This window comes from Pteropus alecto, unplaced genomic scaffold, assembly GCF_000325575.1.
Source record: "Pteropus alecto unplaced genomic scaffold, ASM32557v1 scaffold185, whole genome shotgun sequence".
Taxonomy (NCBI): Eukaryota; Metazoa; Chordata; class Mammalia; order Chiroptera; family Pteropodidae; genus Pteropus; species Pteropus alecto.
The window spans coordinates 2624220-2643597 of record NW_006438088.1 but is presented as its reverse complement, the minus strand read 5'-3'; the positions used below and the strand labels follow the sequence as shown (position 1 = coordinate 2643597).

The 19378-nt window shown below is 39.0% G+C and overlaps 1 protein-coding gene across 5 annotated transcripts in view; it reads left to right on the top strand.

The window, feature by feature from the left end:
• Positions 1-19378, top strand: part of GRM1 (glutamate metabotropic receptor 1) — a 328106-nt gene that overhangs the window by 261579 nt on the left and 47149 nt on the right. For all 5 annotated transcript variants that reach the window (XR_001517211.1, XR_001517210.1, XM_006915341.1 and 2 more), the window contains 2 exons: positions 5821-6067; positions 11742-11910. Coding sequence is in view for 3 of the 5 variants with exons in the window: in XM_006915341.1 (XP_006915403.1) it covers positions 5821-6067; positions 11742-11910 (416 nt within the window). In the remaining 2 variants the exon portion in view is untranslated. The remainder of the gene's footprint in view (positions 1-5820; positions 6068-11741; positions 11911-19378) is intronic.

The window sequence follows — 19378 nt, the reverse complement described above, 5'->3', positions numbered from 1 at the left end:
GGGAAAGAGAAAAATACAGCATCAGAAGAAACAAAAACTCACAGATCCTCGATTCGAGCATAGACAAGGCTAGACTCATAAATCTTATCACAAATTCTTTCTGGAAAAGCATTTAAAAAATTTAGCAGCTTAATCCTTCAAGACAAATTGAGGGCATTTTAGTTCTTTGAGGCCATTATTTTTAAAAAATGACCTGATTCATCTTCTTTCAATTAATTTATACTTGGGTCATTTAAAGAAGTATGAATTTTATTTTCTTTGATTGATATTTTAACAATATAAAATCATTATAGCCCTTTCTATTTTGATAGGAATTGAGATTGTTCGAATTATTTATTGAGTGTGTAATGCTCTCAGATAAAAAAGAGGCACATTTTGGAGAGCTAAAAACGCCAAGAAACCAGAAGAATATTTTCTCCAAGGACAGTTATGTTTACCAACATTTCTCAAAATACTTCTTTGTTTTATAATGTGATAGAAGAATGCTTGTCTTGTTTCTTTTTAATTTGAAGTTAAAGCTGAGCATCTAGATGTTAAAAGACCACATAAGTAGACATGCATAGTGATGGGGGTACACTAATGATATTAAAAAAAAAAAACACAGGCATCGACAAAATACTCTATTGGAGTTCAACATTCTTTCAATCTATTTTCTATATTTTTCCACTTTGAACATTATGTCAAATTGAGCATTATGACTAAACACTCAGAATAAATAAACATAAACCTGATTGTTTTTGCTAACGAGTGTCTGTTACGGGACTACTCCCGCAGTTGGTTCGGGCCTGGAGGCCACTTCCTTTGTCCTTGCTAGCTGTGTGACCTTGAATTCAGGACACGTGGGGTTTTAGTGGGACAGCCAGTGTACTTCCTTCTCAAATCTGGAGCCAACTAAAAAGTAGACCCAGGAATCAAACAGATGGAGATAAAATATGTCTTAGTAATGTGATTATGTACATAGAAAACAAAATAATTTATAAAAAATTAGAATTAATAAGTAAATTTAGCAACCTTGCAAGATACAAGGCCAAAATACAAATATCAATAGTATTTTGAAATACTGGCAACAAAAACTTAGTAGTAGAACCATAAAAATCAGATACATAGGATCTGTATACTGAAAAATTACAAAACACTGCTAGGATAAATTATGGATCCTCTAAATGAATGAAATCATCTTGAAATGCTCTCTAGCTTGATCTGGGCAGCAGTTAAGTGGGTGTGTACATATGTAAATATTTATTGATCTATACAGTAAAGATTTTTGTACTTTACCATATATGTGAGTTAAACCTCAATGAAAACATTTTTTAAAGTTAACAACAACAATAACAACAAAATGACACAAAAAACCAAACTGGCTTAGAGACACGAGTTAAATATGTGACCACAATAGATTTTTCAATACTTGACCCCAGAACTAGATAGATTAACCTGTCTCGCCTACTGACACAGCTGGATAACTATGGCCAGCATTTACAAAGGCTGAAGAACCAACCAGAACCTTTGAGTACTGTCAAGTGCCTGGTTCCAAATGAGAAATAAAGGGGCTGAGATGAGCATGCTGTTTCTTTTTCTCAATACAACAATAAGATGAATCCTCTTCTCGTCCCATTAGGTAAAATAAGAGGTCTGAGGTGTTACTCAATAGGAATGTCTTAATAAAAAAGCATTAATTGAAGGGAAGGAGGGCATTTCTCCCCAGTTGTGACTTCTCCGTGCTTGAGTCTTCTCCATTTGTAAAATGATGATAATAGAACCTATCTCGCACAGTTGCGTAAGGATTAAACGAAGATAACACATGTGAATGGCTTTGCCAAGTACCAACAAATGTGGAACTGGAGAAGCAAAGCATAAAAACTTTAGAGGGCGAAGAGATCTTCAGGAAGAAAATCTGAATCCACTTGTGGTACTTTTTAGATTAAGAAACTGAGAACAAAGGAGGTCTAGGCCTTTGCCCCAGTTCCACAGCTTGTTGAAAATGTATTGTTGACACATCATAGCAGACTTGGCTCCAGGTCCCAGGTGTTTGTGTGCCTAGTACAGAGTTCTTTCTGCTAAACCACTCTGCTGAACAGCATAAATGCCAGTGGGTAGAATTGCCGAGCCTTCTCCCAGCCACCATGAATTTCCTGTTTTCAGAAGGCACACAGTCAGTGCCTGTCCCTGCAGAGGCCCTGCGTGCTGCCACACTCAGGCGGCAATTTATAGCCCTTGTGCTTTCACAATAAGAATAAGATTACTATTTTAGAAGCAAGGTAGCTATTTTCACAATCCACAAGGCAGGTATTCTTTTGAAGGTAAATAAACACAGTTGACTACAATTATTTGGTTCCATTTAGTGTATTAGAAAAGGTAATGGTTTAATGATACCCTAGTGGTCTGTAACAGTTAATGCACTGCAGAAAATGATTCATAAAAGTCTCCTTCTTGCTAATAACTCTGAGACTCGTGTTATGAAAGGCACTAAACCTCAGGGAATTAAAATGTTTTCACCTTCCCACCAAGTGACAATATTATTAGTTTGGATACTCTATTCACTGGTCATAAAAATATAGGATCTTTGGAGAACAAGAAAACCTGTAACATATGCTGTTGGTTTGATGATAGATGCTTGCAACATTATCTGGGACAGTTGCTATGGCAAAGAAAATGGTTCTGTAAAGGCCAGATGATTTTCTAACTCTCTCTCACACCATCCCAAATGCTAGTTTATACTGAGTTGGGGTGGTAGCTGAGGAGGGGTCCTTGCTGATGACAGCATCCTCTTCGAGTGCAGGCCCAGTGGACTGGCAGGTGATGGGCTCACTTAAGATCGACGCATAAGTTCTTTGTTTATTTTGGAAATGGTGTGAATTATAAATATTCCCTGAAAACACATGCCTGGCCCACTCTCTATATGATATATATTGACAGGATGGGCTTTTTTGTCATAGTTTGTTGTGGATGGATCATGTTCTAGTGCTAGTCAGAGAGACAGCTGTGCACATCTGGAAGAATCCCAGGGAAAAGCCCCAAATAGCTTGACAGTGATACTGCACAGTAGGATGGCCTGTCCTCAGTCACCAGAAAAGCACGTCCTTTGTTGCTTTTTATATCCACACCCATGTCGCTGCTGAGTGTAACAGGAAGGCCGGGGGTCAAGGGGGCCTCTGGATACCACTGCTCTTTCCTCACTCATAAATGGTCAGATAAATGTCTATTCGGAAGGGTTATGAGCTAATTATATGAGTATTATATAAAACAAACACACAAAAAAAGTAGCTAGTATTATTATTGATGGGTTTATTACCCATTAAAATTAGATAAATGTAAAATTGTTAAAATTTATGATAGTCTACAGATTGTTTAATGTATATGTATATATACATATTTATATGTGCATGTATATATAGCTGCATGTGTTATAGATGTTATTAAATGTTATTATATATATACACAGATATATACATATATATAATATATATACACAGATATATCTACAGATGTAAATATTACCGGTAATAACATCAGTAAATAGATACAAAGGGCAGCATGGTTTAAGGAACATGATGTCATTAGACTATTTTGTCTTGTTTATACCTGTGTTTGCAGAATAATTATTACTCACTTCACTCTCAAAAGTGACCCAGTTTGGACAATAAGTTATGTAATCACCCTAAATAAAAATCAAAAGGAAAACATTTACCTCAGAGAAAGCCAAGAACAGTTCCAGCCTCAATGCTGATGATAACACAAATAAATATTAGACAACTACGGTTTAAGAAATTTGTACTGGGGACACCAATTGGGGACATACTTTTTTAAATATAATTCCTTAAAAGCAGAAATCAAAGCAAAAACAAGAAAAAACTTAGTGTCTGTAAGCCTTGTCCCAAATGGAGAATTTTCCAATTGGTGAAAAACACTATGTATATATTCTCATATTTTCCTGCAGTTTGCCTCAGGGTTGACATTGTTTGCTGCAACTTCAAGTGGATGGTTTTAGTATTATCTAGAATCCTTGAAGTGGCTCCTACATTAAAGGTTATTTTGCCCTTCGATTTTTGTCTGTTTTTTTTCTTTCCTTAACTCCTGTTAATTTCTCCAATTCTAGCAGCTTTAACATTTAGCTCCAGCACTTGGAGGTTATTAAAGTCTTTAAAGGCTTGTTTAAAATTTATCAAATAGATGACATTAATTTATCTCTTTTATATCCTAATGTGAAAGAGAGGGAAAGCAAACTAACATTAAGAGCCAGGGTTCTGAGTAACAGGCACAGTTACCTTATTCCAGTGACTTTGCAGTTTTTGTAAGAAGGATGTTTGCATTCTCTTTTACATAACTTTCTATACTTCATTCTGTGCAGTTTGATTTTAAAATGTCCTTTCTGCCTCTCTTACTCCTTATTTCCTCTTTGAGAATGTCCTTTTGCCAGTTGGGAAAATATTACTTTAGCAAATCATACTTTTAATAATATATTCTATTAAGCAATGCTGGAAGATGGATTAAAATGAATTTTCCTCCCTTCAACCTAGCTTGGTTGTATTTTGTATCTCACTCTTAGGTAGATACACATGTATCATTTTCACATTTTCAACTATATCTAAATATATTAGCCTTTAAATAGACCTCTTTAGAAAAGTCTTATTTCATCTCAAACCCAACAACAAAACCAAAACTCCTTACCATTTCTTCTAAACACACTAAGCTCTCTAACTTCCTAAATCCTTTCTGCTCCTCTCCATCCCAGGAGCCTTAGTATCCAGTGACTTATTTAGGCTGGAACAAAGAGGTCAGCTGACCAGGGGCCAGCAGCCTCCTATTCTCAACCACAAAAGCAGCTGAACTTGCCAACTTTCCCAACTTCTAGCACCTCGAGCATGCAGTGCATAGACCCCTCACTATCAGGTGGGGGAGGGAAAGCCCACTGCAGAGAGAAGCAAATTCCTGGAACTAAATAGGAAATCTCAGAATTATGCCCATGATGTGTTCCAAATCTATTTTGTTTTCTAAACTTGTAACCTGTATTTCAGCAAACCCAGTCGGTCCCTGAATTTCTCATTCATATGTAAGTCTTAAAATTTAGGCTTCTGATATATAGAACTCATATCTCATGCAATACTGTTCTCATGAAACTGCTTGGCAATTGGGGAACTTTTGATCACCTGTGACACAGGTAGAAATGGGTTTTTGAAATTCACTAGTAAAAGCTGTTGGTTAAAATTAAATGTGTAGTGTGATTCTTCCATCAAGACACATTTTACTTCTTTCTAAGAATTAGCAAATCTGCTTCAAATATTTTTGTACTGCCAACTGTGTATAAGAATTCATGCTACCTAATTCGGGTTCTTACTCTGGGTTTTGGTGGCCCAAGAGATAATAAAGTTAGGGAAATCATCTAAAGAAAGTATCAGGGTTTAGAAAATACACAAACTTATTGACTATGGATTATGGATTGTCATAGGGGAAATCAAAAATGTTTTTTTCTGGCACTATGTTATAGGGAGACTTTTAATATTAGTCTCTGTGAGCCAAGAGAGATGAGTTATTTCCATTGTTCCTTAAGAATTTCCTTGCAATATTTGAAAGGTTTCTTTTATCTTCACCTCTCTGAGTTTGTTTTATATGTTATAAAATCATTATTAAATTTTGAAAAGAAAATTGAAGAAACTATCCACAGATAGAATACACTCGAGCTAGTAGCAAGTACAGAGTTTGAACAGGTGGGTTTGGCTTTCTCTTCCTCTGAGAGGCCCAAAAGCATTTGAGAATTAAACAAGCAGGCCTAGACTTCCTTACTGCAGCCTTAGTAAATAGTGATCCGTTTTTATATTGCAGGCAATGAAAGCTTAGAAGAAAACTATGTCCAGGACAGTAAGATGGGGTTTGTCATCAATGCCATCTACGCCATGGCACATGGACTACAGAACATGCACCACGCCCTCTGCCCGGGCCATGTGGGCCTCTGCGATGCCATGAAGCCCATCGATGGCAGCAAACTCCTGGACTTCCTCATCAAGTCCACGTTCATTGGTGTGTCTGGAGAGGAGGTGTGGTTTGATGAGAAAGGGGATGCTCCTGGAAGGTAAGGCAGTCTTTTCCATACTGGACCTGAATAACCTGAGTCTCCCTGAACCAGACAGATGGCACGTCTGACTCCCTTTGGTTCCATGGTTACCGGGTATCATAAGGACAGACACAACAGGAAAGCCAAAGAGAAGGGCTAATACTAGATGGAAATTACGTTTTAAAATGTGGAAAAATTTATTGGTAAACACCCGCCATTCCGCGTCCTGGCAGTGCCATCCCCTTACACAGCTGTCACCCTATCCCTTCCCTCAGAATACCTGGGACCCTCGTGCAAGCCCAAGACACTAAAGACACTAGACCTGACCAGCAGGACCCTCACTGGTCCTGCCAGCTTCAGGCCAGCATCTTTCTTATTCATTGATCCCAGTGCCATACTGGTGAAATATTTCAATATTACACCTGCTTAAAGAGCTTAATATATGGAGAGAACAAAGTCCTACACATGTATCCTTTTTGCTTAGGCTAATTTGTGTTCTTCTTGGAACAAGAAAGGAAAGAACTTTCTGGCATTGAGTCTCTATGGCTTCCAAAGAATTAACCAAGAAGCAAAGGAAAATTAAACCCTACCTTGTATATATATATAAATTTCCCTGTCATTTTTTATTCAGTCTGTTCTACATCACCTGCTTTTACAACACAGATAGCTCATATGTAATTGGTATGTAGAGAATAACGTCAGTATAAAGTGTAGTTATGTTTGTTCATACAAATTTTCCTAGGCAAAGAACAATCAGAATAGTGAAATAAGAATTAAAACTGGCAACAGGAAAGAAAAAGGCCCTCGGCTTGGCTGCTGCACAATCTTTTTTTTCCCCTCAGAAACCCTGTTATCTTTCAATAAGTGGTTTTGCAGAATGAAAGATTTTAGGAAAGCATATGTTGTGTTAGAATGGAACATCAAACCATTTAATCCTCATTGCTATAGGCATATCATTATCCTCTTTTATAGATGCTAAAACGGAGTGTCAGAGAAACTAAGAAACTTACCTAAAAGCCATGTGGGGCGTAGCTGGTAGAGGCAGCACGGTCTGAATCAGAGGCTTGAAATCTTTTTGCCACATCACACTGCCTTTTAGCTAATCTTAAAATTAGGCAAAGTTACTGGCAATATTCTTAATGTCATTTCATCGAGACTCTTTGGGAGGGACTACTGTAAGAAACTGTAAGAGACCCTAAATAATTCTCCATGTATTTTTTCCTTTCATGTGAACTTAAATTTCTGTGTTTAGAGAGCACCTTGCGGGGCCTAAGTGGATGCTCCCTGTTAAAAATCCAACAGCTCTAGGAATGATAAATTATGTAAGTAATTTCAGCAATTAAAAAAATGAATTTATTAGATTCCTTCCAAGCTGCCAGTCATGTGGGAGCAGATTTAGGTCGAAATGTGCAAGTGAGTGGGATGGATGGAATGATGTGGGGCCTGGGCCTGTGGAAAGCTAGGTGCTGAGCACCTGTGAGAGCTGTACCAGAAGGAACGAGTGGGTCTGAGATTCAGAACACCACTCTCACCTTTAAACCCACCTTTAAACTCCCCTGGAAACTAGGCTCTGCAAAGGGTCAGGTTTGGAATGGAAACCTTCCTTCACGATTGTCTGAGATAATATACACAATGTGCTCAGCACAGGGCCAGATGCATTTTAGACAATCCGTAGATATGAGTTTCCTCATCCTCATTCTTTTTGTAAACTATCCAAAATATAAGCACACAATTTTTAGCTTATTTCTCCTCCATCTTTATTGACATATTTAAATGATGAGCTTTCCCCTGGGTCTCTTTCTCTTTTTTTTTTTTTAAATTTAATTTTATTACTAGTTTCAAATATACAGTACTTCGGTTAGACATTTATATAGTTATAATGATCCTCCTAATTGTTCTTTCTCTCCTCTGGCTTTCCACCTAGCCACTACATTAATGGTCCCCATCCCCGTGACCATCTATCAACTACTAATTTGTACTTCTTTAACCCTTCACCACATTCTCCCAGCCCACCAACCTCCATGCCCTCTATCCATCACTAGATTGTCCTCTATATTTGTGATTCTGTTTTTTGATTGGTTTGTTCTTTTCGTTCCTTAGATTCTGCATATAAGTAAAATCATATAGTATTTATCTTTCTCTGTCTGACTTATTTCACTTAGCATAATAACCTCTAGGTCCATCCATGTCATTGCAAATGGTAGGATTTCATTTTTTTTTTTAATGGCCAAGTAATATTCCATTGTATATATGAACCATACTTCTTTATCCAATCTTCTGTTGATGGGCATTTAGGTTGCTTCCATATTCTGGCTATTGTAAATTGTGCTGCCATGAACATAAAGGTACATAGATCTTTACAAATTATTGTTTTGGTTTCCTTTGGATAAATACCCAGAAGTGCAATGGCTCGGTCAAAAGGTAGATCCATTTTAAATTTTTTGAGAAACCCTCCAACTGTTTTCCATAATGGCTGTACCGGTTTGCAATCACTGTTTTCCATAATGGCTGTACCAATTTGCAGTCACACTAACAATGTAGGAGGATTCCCTTTTCTCCACATCCTCGGCAACACTTGTTGTTCTTTGATTTATTGATGATAGCCATTCTGACAGGTGTGAGGAGATATCTCATTGTGGTTTTAATTTGCATTTCTCTGATGATCAGTGACCTTGAGCATCTTTTCATATGTCTATTGGCCATCTGTATTTCCTCTTTAGAGAAATATCTATTCAGGTCTTCTGCCCATTTTTTAATTGGATCGTTTGGATTTTTTATTGTTGAGTTGTATGAGTTCTTTATATATTTTTGGATATTAACTCCTTATCAGATGTATCATAGGCTAATATCTTCTCCCATTCATTTGGTTGTCTTTTTGTGTTGTTGATGGTTTCCTTTGCTGTACAAAAACTTTAGTTTGATGCAGTCCCATTAGTTTATTTTTTCTTTTGTTTCCCTTGCCTGAGGAGATATATCTGAAAAGAAATTACTGTTATAAATATCAGAGAGTTTACTGCCTATGTTTTCTTCTAGAAGTTCTATGGTTTTGGCTCTTACCTTTAAGCCTTTAATCCATTTTGAGTCTATTCTTGTATACAGTGTAAGAAGGTGGTCCAGTCCCTTTTCAATGGGTTAATTCCTCAGGCTTGAAATGGGTCAGCTTAATCTGTGATCCATTTCTGTTGCAACCACCCCTCTCTGCCTCCATCTCCTGTCAGAACACCGTTCATGCTTTTGGACTCTCTTGTAATTATTTTAGTTAACCATCATGCGAAATAAACTGAATGTATCGAGAGGCTGTTGTAAAGTTATAATTTACAGCATGAGGGTATTTCAAATAAATGCCAGCCTTCCCGGAAGGAACTCTGGGGTCAGGAGAAAAGAGCAGTGTTCATTAACATACACAGCACTGGGACAGGCCTCTCCTTAGGAAGTCAGTATTTTTTCCCTTGGTATCTTTCAGTATTTTTTTCCCTCTGGCTTTTAGGACTTTTTAAAAGTGTGTTTTCATACCAAAATATTGTGAGTTTTTCAGTTTCTACATGCTAATGAAGTGTGAACTGATGTCTCCCATTTGAAGGGCAAATGAGGAAGTCAAAATAAAAGTCTTGGGACTGATTTATTTAAAAAAAGATATTCTAAAGCTAGCAATGCGTTTAAGCCTTCATTGAAAATATGTAAGGAGATATAATAACGTAACGTGGAATAAAAAATAAAAAATAAACAGAATAGGAAACTAGTCATAGCAAACATTCACAGAAGGTTCTATAACCATTGAGTTTAAAATGGAAAAATATTGGTGGTATAGACTGGTATCATTGCTGGATGAGTGTGAGCCATCAGCCCGTGGTTAATACCCACATGGACGGCACTTAGACAGCTACTCTGGAGAACATTCTGATATGTCTCAGCTACCAGGAGAATAAGAACCCTTTAGTAGCCGAAAGTCAGAATAGCCAAGAGGTGAATAATGTGTTCAGGGGCACCGATCTCTCTTCTCACACTCACTAAGTTTTGTTCACCTGGATAAGTAGAGAAGAAACTTCCTCACTCTTCCAGAGTCTCCCCTTTTCCACTAGGGGACTGCTGTTTATAGAAATTGCCAGAATCTGGATGTGGAGAAACCACTAGCTACCTGCAGGTGACAAAATGCAGCTGCACATTAGAGCAAGAAGAAAAGCCAATAAGGATGTAAGTCGTCTAGACAGAGAACTAGGCCAGATATAGCCAATAGGTTTCAGATGCCAACTAAGGTTGGTTGGTCGGTCGTAGCTTCCTGGAGTGCTGGGCAGAGAAAGATTGTGCATCTGACCTTGGTTTAGAAGGAATTCCGGGTTGGATTAGGAAGGGGCCGTGGATGGGGATGGGAGGAGGAAGAAAGCTGAGGAAGAGGAATATGTGGTAGCCAGTTGCCATCTTTTTCTTTGGATCAAATGCAAAGAGCAAGGGACCATGGCTTTTATACTGTAGTGCAGGAGTATGAGAACTCTGCGCAGATACCACAGAAAATAATCCATTTTGCAGAGCCAGCGAGGCAGAGTCAGGCATACATTTCTAGGAAACTGCCACCTGAGTTATAATTTACTTGGAGTAAAAAGCGACATGCAGAGAAGATTGGAGAATGCCAGAGAATTTTCAGTGACTGAACGATAAATGGCTATGCCAACACAAAGATGTTCTCCCAGTTTCTTACAGTAATGGAAATAGCCAGAGTATTTTCAAGCATTCATAGTAATACACATATGAATTATACGGTGCTATCACCTTACATATGCATTTGTCCCAATTGTGACATAGTTTTTTACATGTTATGTTAATAAATCCTCACGAGAAGCCCATGAGCCTTTAAGAGTTTAGTGACATTCCTAAGTAGTTTAATCTACTGTTAAAATGTTACAAAAGAAATTCCATCTTACGTATTCTAATGCCAAGTCGCGTATTGTCCGCATTGTGTTAGGGAATGCTCTCCATTGCCCGCACTGAGAAATGATGAGATCTGGCCCCAGATGTCAGTGAAAATCTCTAAATGTAGATTTTTGCCCCTGTGGAGCATTGCAGCATTTGAAATTACTGAAATAACTGACACCGATTATTTGGATTCAGAAATGTTTGTCCTAATCAGGGGAGAGACCGGTTTAAATGTCAGTGCTCAAGATATTAAATCCCCAACATCCTTGCTAATTAAAGATGCATTTCTCAGATTTCTTGTCTATTAGCACCTAAAACAGGCTCCAGACTTGATGAACCTCACCACTTCCAATCTAGTTTCATGAAAATAGCGACTGAATGTGAAAAGAAAATTGGAATAAAAGTAATCAAGTTAAGAAATTAACGTTCTCAAGAATTGTTGCTTCTTCAAAACATAACTCAGTGAATAATAATTTGAAGGAAAGGATTATCAACTCGGCACACATAGAACTATTTTTTTGGAGAAAAATCAGAGAAAAAGTATAAGAGTAATATATTCTTTAGCAAATATGGACGATACCCAGACTGAGGAATGGAATATGCATTTTGGAAAATCAGAGAAAACATTTGAAATGAACTAAAGTATTGACAGTCACTGGTGTTAGGATGTGGGATGGGTCCAGCTTTTACCTCCCTTTTCTCTATTGTTATCTATTTACCGAATTTCTCTGGTTTCTACCCCATGCCTGTGTTCTCCGAGACATGCCTGCTGCTTTCTTCGTAGGTACGACATCATGAATCTGCAGTACACTGACGCCGACCGCTATGACTATGTCCACGTCGGAACCTGGCACGAGGGGGTGTTGAACATCGATGACTACAAAATCCAGATGAACAAGAGCGGCCTGGTGCGGTCCGTGTGTAGCGAGCCTTGCTTAAAGGGTCAGATTAAGGTAAGCCGGAGACAGAAGCAGTCTCAGCCAGTGTTGGTGAGGAGGCCCCCTGCCTGGACCTAAACACACGTTTTTCTTGGATCAGACTGTTCAGAAAGAGTGGACCAGATGTACTGTTTATTTTTGTTGGTTTTTTTTTTGTTGTTTTTTTTTTGTGCCTGTACTTAGCTAAAACTGAAAAGATAAGGAAAGATTAGGTAATGGAATAGGCTAACCATTTGAGTATTTAGAATAGTCTTTATGTGAATCGCAGTGATGAGCTAGGATCTTAAGTACGATACAGAAAACAAGGGGATGAATAATCGAATTGAAAATTGAAACAGAAGTAAACATGGAAACCAAAAGCAATGATACTGCATAGCCGTAGTTCAAGCTATAGTTAAAAAAAAAAAAAAAGCAGAAGCCGAACAATGCTAAATAAGCATATAACTAGAATAAAGGAAGTTGAAATGAAATAACACAAAAGTGCTGCTTATCATTTCTCCACCAAGTTCTATGATTTTTCTGAAATTGATATTTTCTAGCCAAGGGAGAGTCCTCACTTTCTAATTATTCTCAGACGCTTTTTTTTTTTTCAGCTTGGGTCAAGTGAGTAAGCGTGATATTACTATATACACAAAACTGGAGCAAATAAACATCAAATGTTGAGCATTTGGCTGGACAGGCTAGAGAGAATTCTCGGTGAAGAAGGCATGCAAACAGCGCTCTCTGTATCCCATGCTATTTAAAATCAAACTGGATGACGCACACGGAAATGGAGCGTAGGGGAGTGGTGGGGAACTGGCAAGAGTATGGGTTAAACGAACTAATAGGTCTTTCCATCTCTAATTTTCTGTGACTCATCTCTGGGAGCAGACAGGCTGTCACGTAAATGTCGCTCAGCACAGCTGGAGCTGGAGTGGATACTGTGTGAGGCTCTGGTCCTCGCTCCGTGCTGCATGCTGTTGTGCCATTCTCGGGAACTGTGGAACCACCCACATATGGAGATGCCCCGGGAAGAATCCTTAGAGGCCTTAGGGCAGGAGTCTAGTCACGTGCAGAAGTGTCAGTGTGGAAGCCGGAAAAGCCTTATCTCTGCCGATGGAAGAAGGTGGGGGATTTGGAACCTGCAATATCTTTTGGCAGCTGAGAAAAACCATCCTGATGGACTCACACTCACAGTGGTACCAGCCACTTTGAAGGAGAAACAAACTTTGGAGACAGTTCATTCTAGTTTTAAATATCTCGTGCCTTCTCTGCAGATATGATGTTAAAAATATTTAATAATTGTCATGACAACTACCCAATGAGAATAGACTCTTTTCTAGTGCTATCACAAGGTGCTAGAGGCCTCCTGCCATGCCCATGGTTGATCTCTGAGTTGTTGAATCATGAGAAGATTTGGGTGAGGAGTCCTGCAAGCCTGATGTGCTGTGGGGACAGTCAGGATGCTTGACGATACCATTTGTTTTCATACAGGGCAGAAGTATTTTAGTTGTGTAAGCGTGGCGTCAGCCAAACCAGTACTTATGGTATGTCAGCGCCGCTTCGTCCCGAGAATCCATTTCCAATTCTTGTCCATGATAGGATTCTTGCACATGAGACTCTCTGGTGGTATCTAGGAATATATCTTCCAAATTCCAGACACCTAAAACTTTCATCTTGACTGTTGCCACAAGATGCCAGGCCACTGGATTCCGCATTTGTCGTCTTTTATGGTTGATGGGGAAAACAGGACCTCTGAGACCTAAAGGCATATGATGGGGATAATACAGAAGCTCTGGGCTCATGCACTTCTGTGACCCAAAGGATTGGGCTGCGGCCTCCTGGCTAGCATGGGTGGTAGCATTGAGTCTGTAGCATTGAGTCTGAACCATGAAGCAGTTGATAGAATACAAAGTTGGACTTTGAGCAGGGGGAAAATAACCTGGCAAGAGAAACAAATGATCTCAAAGATTCTCCACTCTCCAGCTCCCGTGCCAATTTCATCCTGTTACTCTGGTTGCTGGCAGGCCATAAAGTGGGGCTCAAATACCATGGGTATTCTCATTTGTATATTTCAGATAAAAGGCCTCTCCCCCCACAAGTTCGAAGGAAAAGCTGTCTGCACACATCTCTCTCTCTGCCCAGATACTGAAGCATTTCTGGTATCACGTTTGCATTATGCCCATGCAGCGTTATCGAAGGAGATCCCCCAAATCATTGCTGAGCTGTTACACAGCATTCGCTCTAACTGTAGATCTCTTTGGGGTCATTTTAGAAATATTGTGTACCCCGCAAGAGGAGAGTAGCACCTGGAGTGGAGGTGAGGGATGGGAGGGTGTTCGTTTCCCTTAAGCACCATGGGAGGGAGGTACAGAAATAAATGAAATCTGAATCTCGTTTTCCAAATAATAGCACTTAGATTCTTACACCACCAATTTGCCACCAACCAGGCCTAGAATGCAGGGAGTCTGATCTCTCAGTAGCCACTGCAAAGGTGGGAGAGAGGCACCTTACACTTGTATTAACTGGAAAACATAACCTTTAGGAAAGGAGTATTCATTTTAAATATCAAATGCCATTTAAAATCCTAAAATAATCATTTGACTTCTTTTCTGATAGCCCATAGAACTTTCTTATGGTAGTTGCCTTAGAAGTAGTTAAAATTTCAGTTTTCTGATGTCGCTTTTAGAAATATAAATATAATATCTTATAAATATAATATCTTCTGGAGGCAGAAGTTGATTTTAGTCATGGCACAAATGCAGGTAAATAAAATCAAACTTTGTATCGTGTGTTATATTAGTCAGGGTTCAGTCACGGAAAAAGAACCCATGTTCAGGCGGTTCGACGAGGAAATTTAATAGAAAACATAAAAATAAAAAGGAACACGGAGGTAACTCAGAGATGAGCAACAGCAGATATCATTCCCACTCCCCGGACAGAGAGACACAGCGGAAAGCCACAGCTGCTACCTGGACACCCTCTGGAGTGGGGCGACACCAGGGCTTCTCCTTCCTCCTGCCTCCTTCTCTTCAGTCTCCCATTAGTCTTTCCATTTTACCAACCCTATCCAGAAGACAGCTGGCAAAAGAGGCTGGACAGCGTAGTTCACATGTACTTGGCTCAGGTCCCCTTGAACCCTTAAAGCCAAGCGAGGCTTAAGAGCTAATGCACTGTTGGGAATCAGAATCCCAGTCATGCAAGAGTGAGAGGAAAATGGAGGTGAGACACGGCGGGATGGGAAAACACCACCAGCACCACCACCACCGTGACGCATCCTTGAGCAGGACGCTATCTCACTGAGCATAACTATCCCCTCTGCCCCACAGAGATTTCTGGACAGGCTACTCAGACTAGCTATTGAAGCAAGGAAGAGAGAAGAATGGATGCACCTGTGCCATCCTATTTTTTGATTTCTCTGGTCAGAATTTGCTTGCTGGAAGTAACATTGCCTGACCCCATTAGGCAGCTCCTGGGGAAGCTGATGTCTAGATTCTATTTCATGGCCCGACTTCAGATTTGGAAGCAGTGTGTGTGGGTGGCGGGGAGGGGGAGGCGGGAGGGGACAGAAGACTCTGTGGGTCCCATGTAGTCCAATTTGGGCTCCTGCTGTGGTGAATGCAATGAAGGCAGTTCTGGAATCCAGTGCCTCTTCCATGGGAGAGAGGGACAGCCAGATACACCAGTAGATGTGGCAATAGTGATAGAGACTGAGGTAGGGATCACAGAAGTGTCCAGAGCTCTCCAAGAGCCAGTGGCCAAGAGCCTAAGGGACAGGTTAGGTGAAGAGAATCTCAGGCAGCACGTAAAACGTGCACAATGGATCTACAGGCAAACAGCAAGGGTCTGACACGTATGTCATTCTCTTACACCAAGTCTGCTGCCGTGTTCCTTGGTGTGTGGGGAAGGGCGAGAAAGAGGCGAGAGAGATGAGAAAGGAAGAGAACGTGAAAGGAAGAAGGAAGGCTATAGAGATCAGGGACTAACATTTATCAAGCATATTCTTGTGCAAGTACAATAATAGATGCTTTCCAGACATCATTTCAATTATTCCTTAAAGCAACCCTTATAAAGCAGATGTTATTGCTTGCATTTTAAGGAATCTGAGGTCCAGAGGGGTCGCTCCAATCTTTCTCAGTAGAAAGCACCAGGGCTGGGCTTGGAGCCAACCCACAGCTCTTATCATCCCACAGCCACATGTTGTTCAACTATGTTTCATTATATGAACTGGCATGTTTCCTACAAATGCAAATTTCAATTGCTAAGCCTTATTTTTTAAATAATTCACAATAAAATTATAAACAGAGGTCTACATATAAAATACCGAGGGGACAGAGTCTAGAATTAAGGAAGCAATATTTGTGAAGATGATCAAGAGACTTGGATAGAGACAAGGAAACCAGCAGAGAACTCGAGGAAGCGGATGCTGTGGATTGCTTCACGGGCCTCCTTTCTTAGCCCTCTCGCTCTTATATTTTCTTCTTCCCTTACATTCATTTTTGGATTCTTTACTCCAAGGTGATGGTTTTGAGGATGAGAGTTTGGGTGTGAAGAGTGGAAAAAAATCACTACTTCCTCCTATTTTTACCTGGCAGAATTCTGGAGACATCCTGTGAACATGGAATATATAATAAATATTTCTCTATCGCATGTGCCATATTGTCATGTAGCAAAATACCCAGTTCCACGTATCTTACAAATTATAGACTTCAGAATTGGACTGTTTTTTTCCCTGAATCATTTAAAGGCGAGGTACAAATATCATGAAACTTCATACCTTTAAACCTCAGCTTATGATTTCTAAGAAGGGCGATTCACCCATAATCACAAGACCCGCTAAGAAAGTTAGCAATGACATCATTAACCATAACTTTCCTATCCATCTCAGCTTTCTCTTTTCGTGAATCAAATCAAACTATTTAAATTGTTCACAGTTAATGTAACCATTTTGGCAACCAGTGAAGCAGTGACGTGGTTCCTCTGTTATGTAATATTGTCGAAATTCCACAGTAGGATAGCACGTTCTAAATATAAATTTCCACAAGAATATGTATAAAAAAAAATTCTTATCTGTGAAGCCTATGATTACATAGTGATGATGTGATCTGTCCCAGCTACTAAAAACATATTGGCTGAATTTTTGAAAAAAGTTTAAGACATAATATAGTTCTTTGTACTTTGCTGTGCAAGTGTAAACAAGAAATGACTATAGTTTCTGTGGATGAAGAGGAAACTTTGCAAGCACTGGTTATAATGAGAAATTCTGTGGAATTATCATTAATTTATCCATAGCCACTCTGAGCAATACCTATATCTTCGTGTCCTATGCTTTGACTAGTGTCAATGCTGGTCCCCCGGTTACTGAACTTTTTGGCGATCACCTTAGCCTGGGACCCAGCCCATCCACTGCTCTAGCTGTTCCCACTGCCTGGAACATTCTTCTACCAGATATATTCAGTTCTCTCTCAAGTCTTATTCAAAGGCAATGACTTAGTGAGGCCTTATCTGACTGCTATATGCAAAACTGCAACCCCCTATTCCAGGTCCTCTCTGTCAGGACTGGGACCAAGGTGAGGCAAGTGAGATTCCTACAGCACAGACTCTAAGGTGGCACTCACTCTCAAGGTCCTGCAAGTATGAGGGGTAGTTACCTGCACAACCTGCAGGGTGTGTGCCTCCTTAAATGTGGTGCCTAGGTGCTATGCTTGCCTCGCTTTGGTCCCTGTCCTGAACCCTATTCCTCTTTCTCGTTACGCTTTTCTCAAAGCCCTTCTCTAGAAGGGCTCTACAAGGATGGGGACATTATCTGTTTTGTTCACTGATTATTTCTAGCCTTGCCATAGTTCCCGGCACATTGTAGTTCCCTTCAGTGCATATCGTGAATGAATGAATGAATGAATGAGTGAATGAATGTGCATGCTCCGCATAAACATTTTGTTTCTCCTTTTAGCAGTGTACTTAACACATCGTGTTAGATTTCGAGCTACTTAACCTCAGTGATCAGGTCTTTTTATTTATTTGTCCTCATGCATAGCGCCATGTCTGGAACGCTCTGCCACTAAACAAAAGTTGATGAAGTGAATACATATCTGCCCACCTCTGAGGCATTATTTGTGTCTCAGCATAGCATGTCATCACCCCGACAGCCATTACGACACTAGAAAGAGCTTAGTTCTTGGAAATAACTGGAGACGTGACAGAGTTGCACAAGGTCCTAATCCCTTCTGCGGCCATTTTCTCATCTGAAAAATTCACATGATTAACTTCACCTGGTGGAGTGCTTGTGAGGGTTAGTGTCATTCTATACAGAGTGCCTACCACATAGCCGGATCGATACATGTTCACTCTTGTGATCATTTTGTATTCCTATACCATTTTTATTACATTTTCCTTATAATAAATTACAATTTAGGGACTTCCCCAAATTGATATTTTTATTTAGTTCTTCCAAGACTCTCTTCAGTTTCCTCTTATTTTTCATTGTCTTTGAAGTCTTCATTTCTATTTATTTCCTTTATGTCATATTCTATATTATTTCTCTTTTCTCTCATATACATTATTGAGTAATTAATATGTGCCAAGAACTATGGTAGCACTGTGAATGCAAAGGAAACTTAAATATGGTCCCTTCTTCTGAGGAGCTCATAATATAGCTGGAGAAAAGCATATCTACAATTAGAGTTGAGGCTTGTCCGAGAGACAAAGAGGGCACAGCTAGTTAGCCCTTCTCTCTTGCAGCTGATTCTTCTACAGGCGTAATAGGGTAGACCCAATTTACTTATTCTGTTTAATTTTTCAGGAATTTTCCTCCTGAAGAAAATTTTTCAGGTTTCCTTTGATTCCTAGTTACTTTTGCTTTATTGTATTCTCTTGATGCTGTTTTCTTTTATTCTTTTTTAAAATAAAAACTTGATAAAACAAAACAAAACAAAACATTACAAATTACTTTAGAAAGTTAGCCATAATGTGAACACTTGATTTCCTACAGCATAAATACTTTAAGACTCTTACAGTGTATATATAATTGAATCATAATATTGTGTATAGTGGCAGGGCACCTAGTCTCACTAGCAATAAACATTGTGCCATGTACACAATGTAAAAAAGAATGTAAAAAAGATGAACAGATCCTGCGCCTTCATAAGCCTTGGTCTCTCAAGGGCAATTTTAGAGAAATAGCAAAACTTTTATCATGACTCAGAGCTGTCATAGAAAGTGTTTTACTATGACAAAAGTAAAAAAAAAAAATACTTTTCAGTTATTGAGTGTGTACTATACCCAAAAGAAATACTGTTGAGTATAACTGATATAAAAATACATAATATAAAAATAGTAAAAAATATTCATGATATTAGGGAGATTAGAACATAAATTATACACAAAAAATAAAGAATTTTTTAAAACTGCATCTAAATGAAACATATCTAGTATAGAGATATAAAATAACCAGAGATCAAAAACTGAATTTTGGAAATAAAATACCAACTATATTTTAATAGAGAAT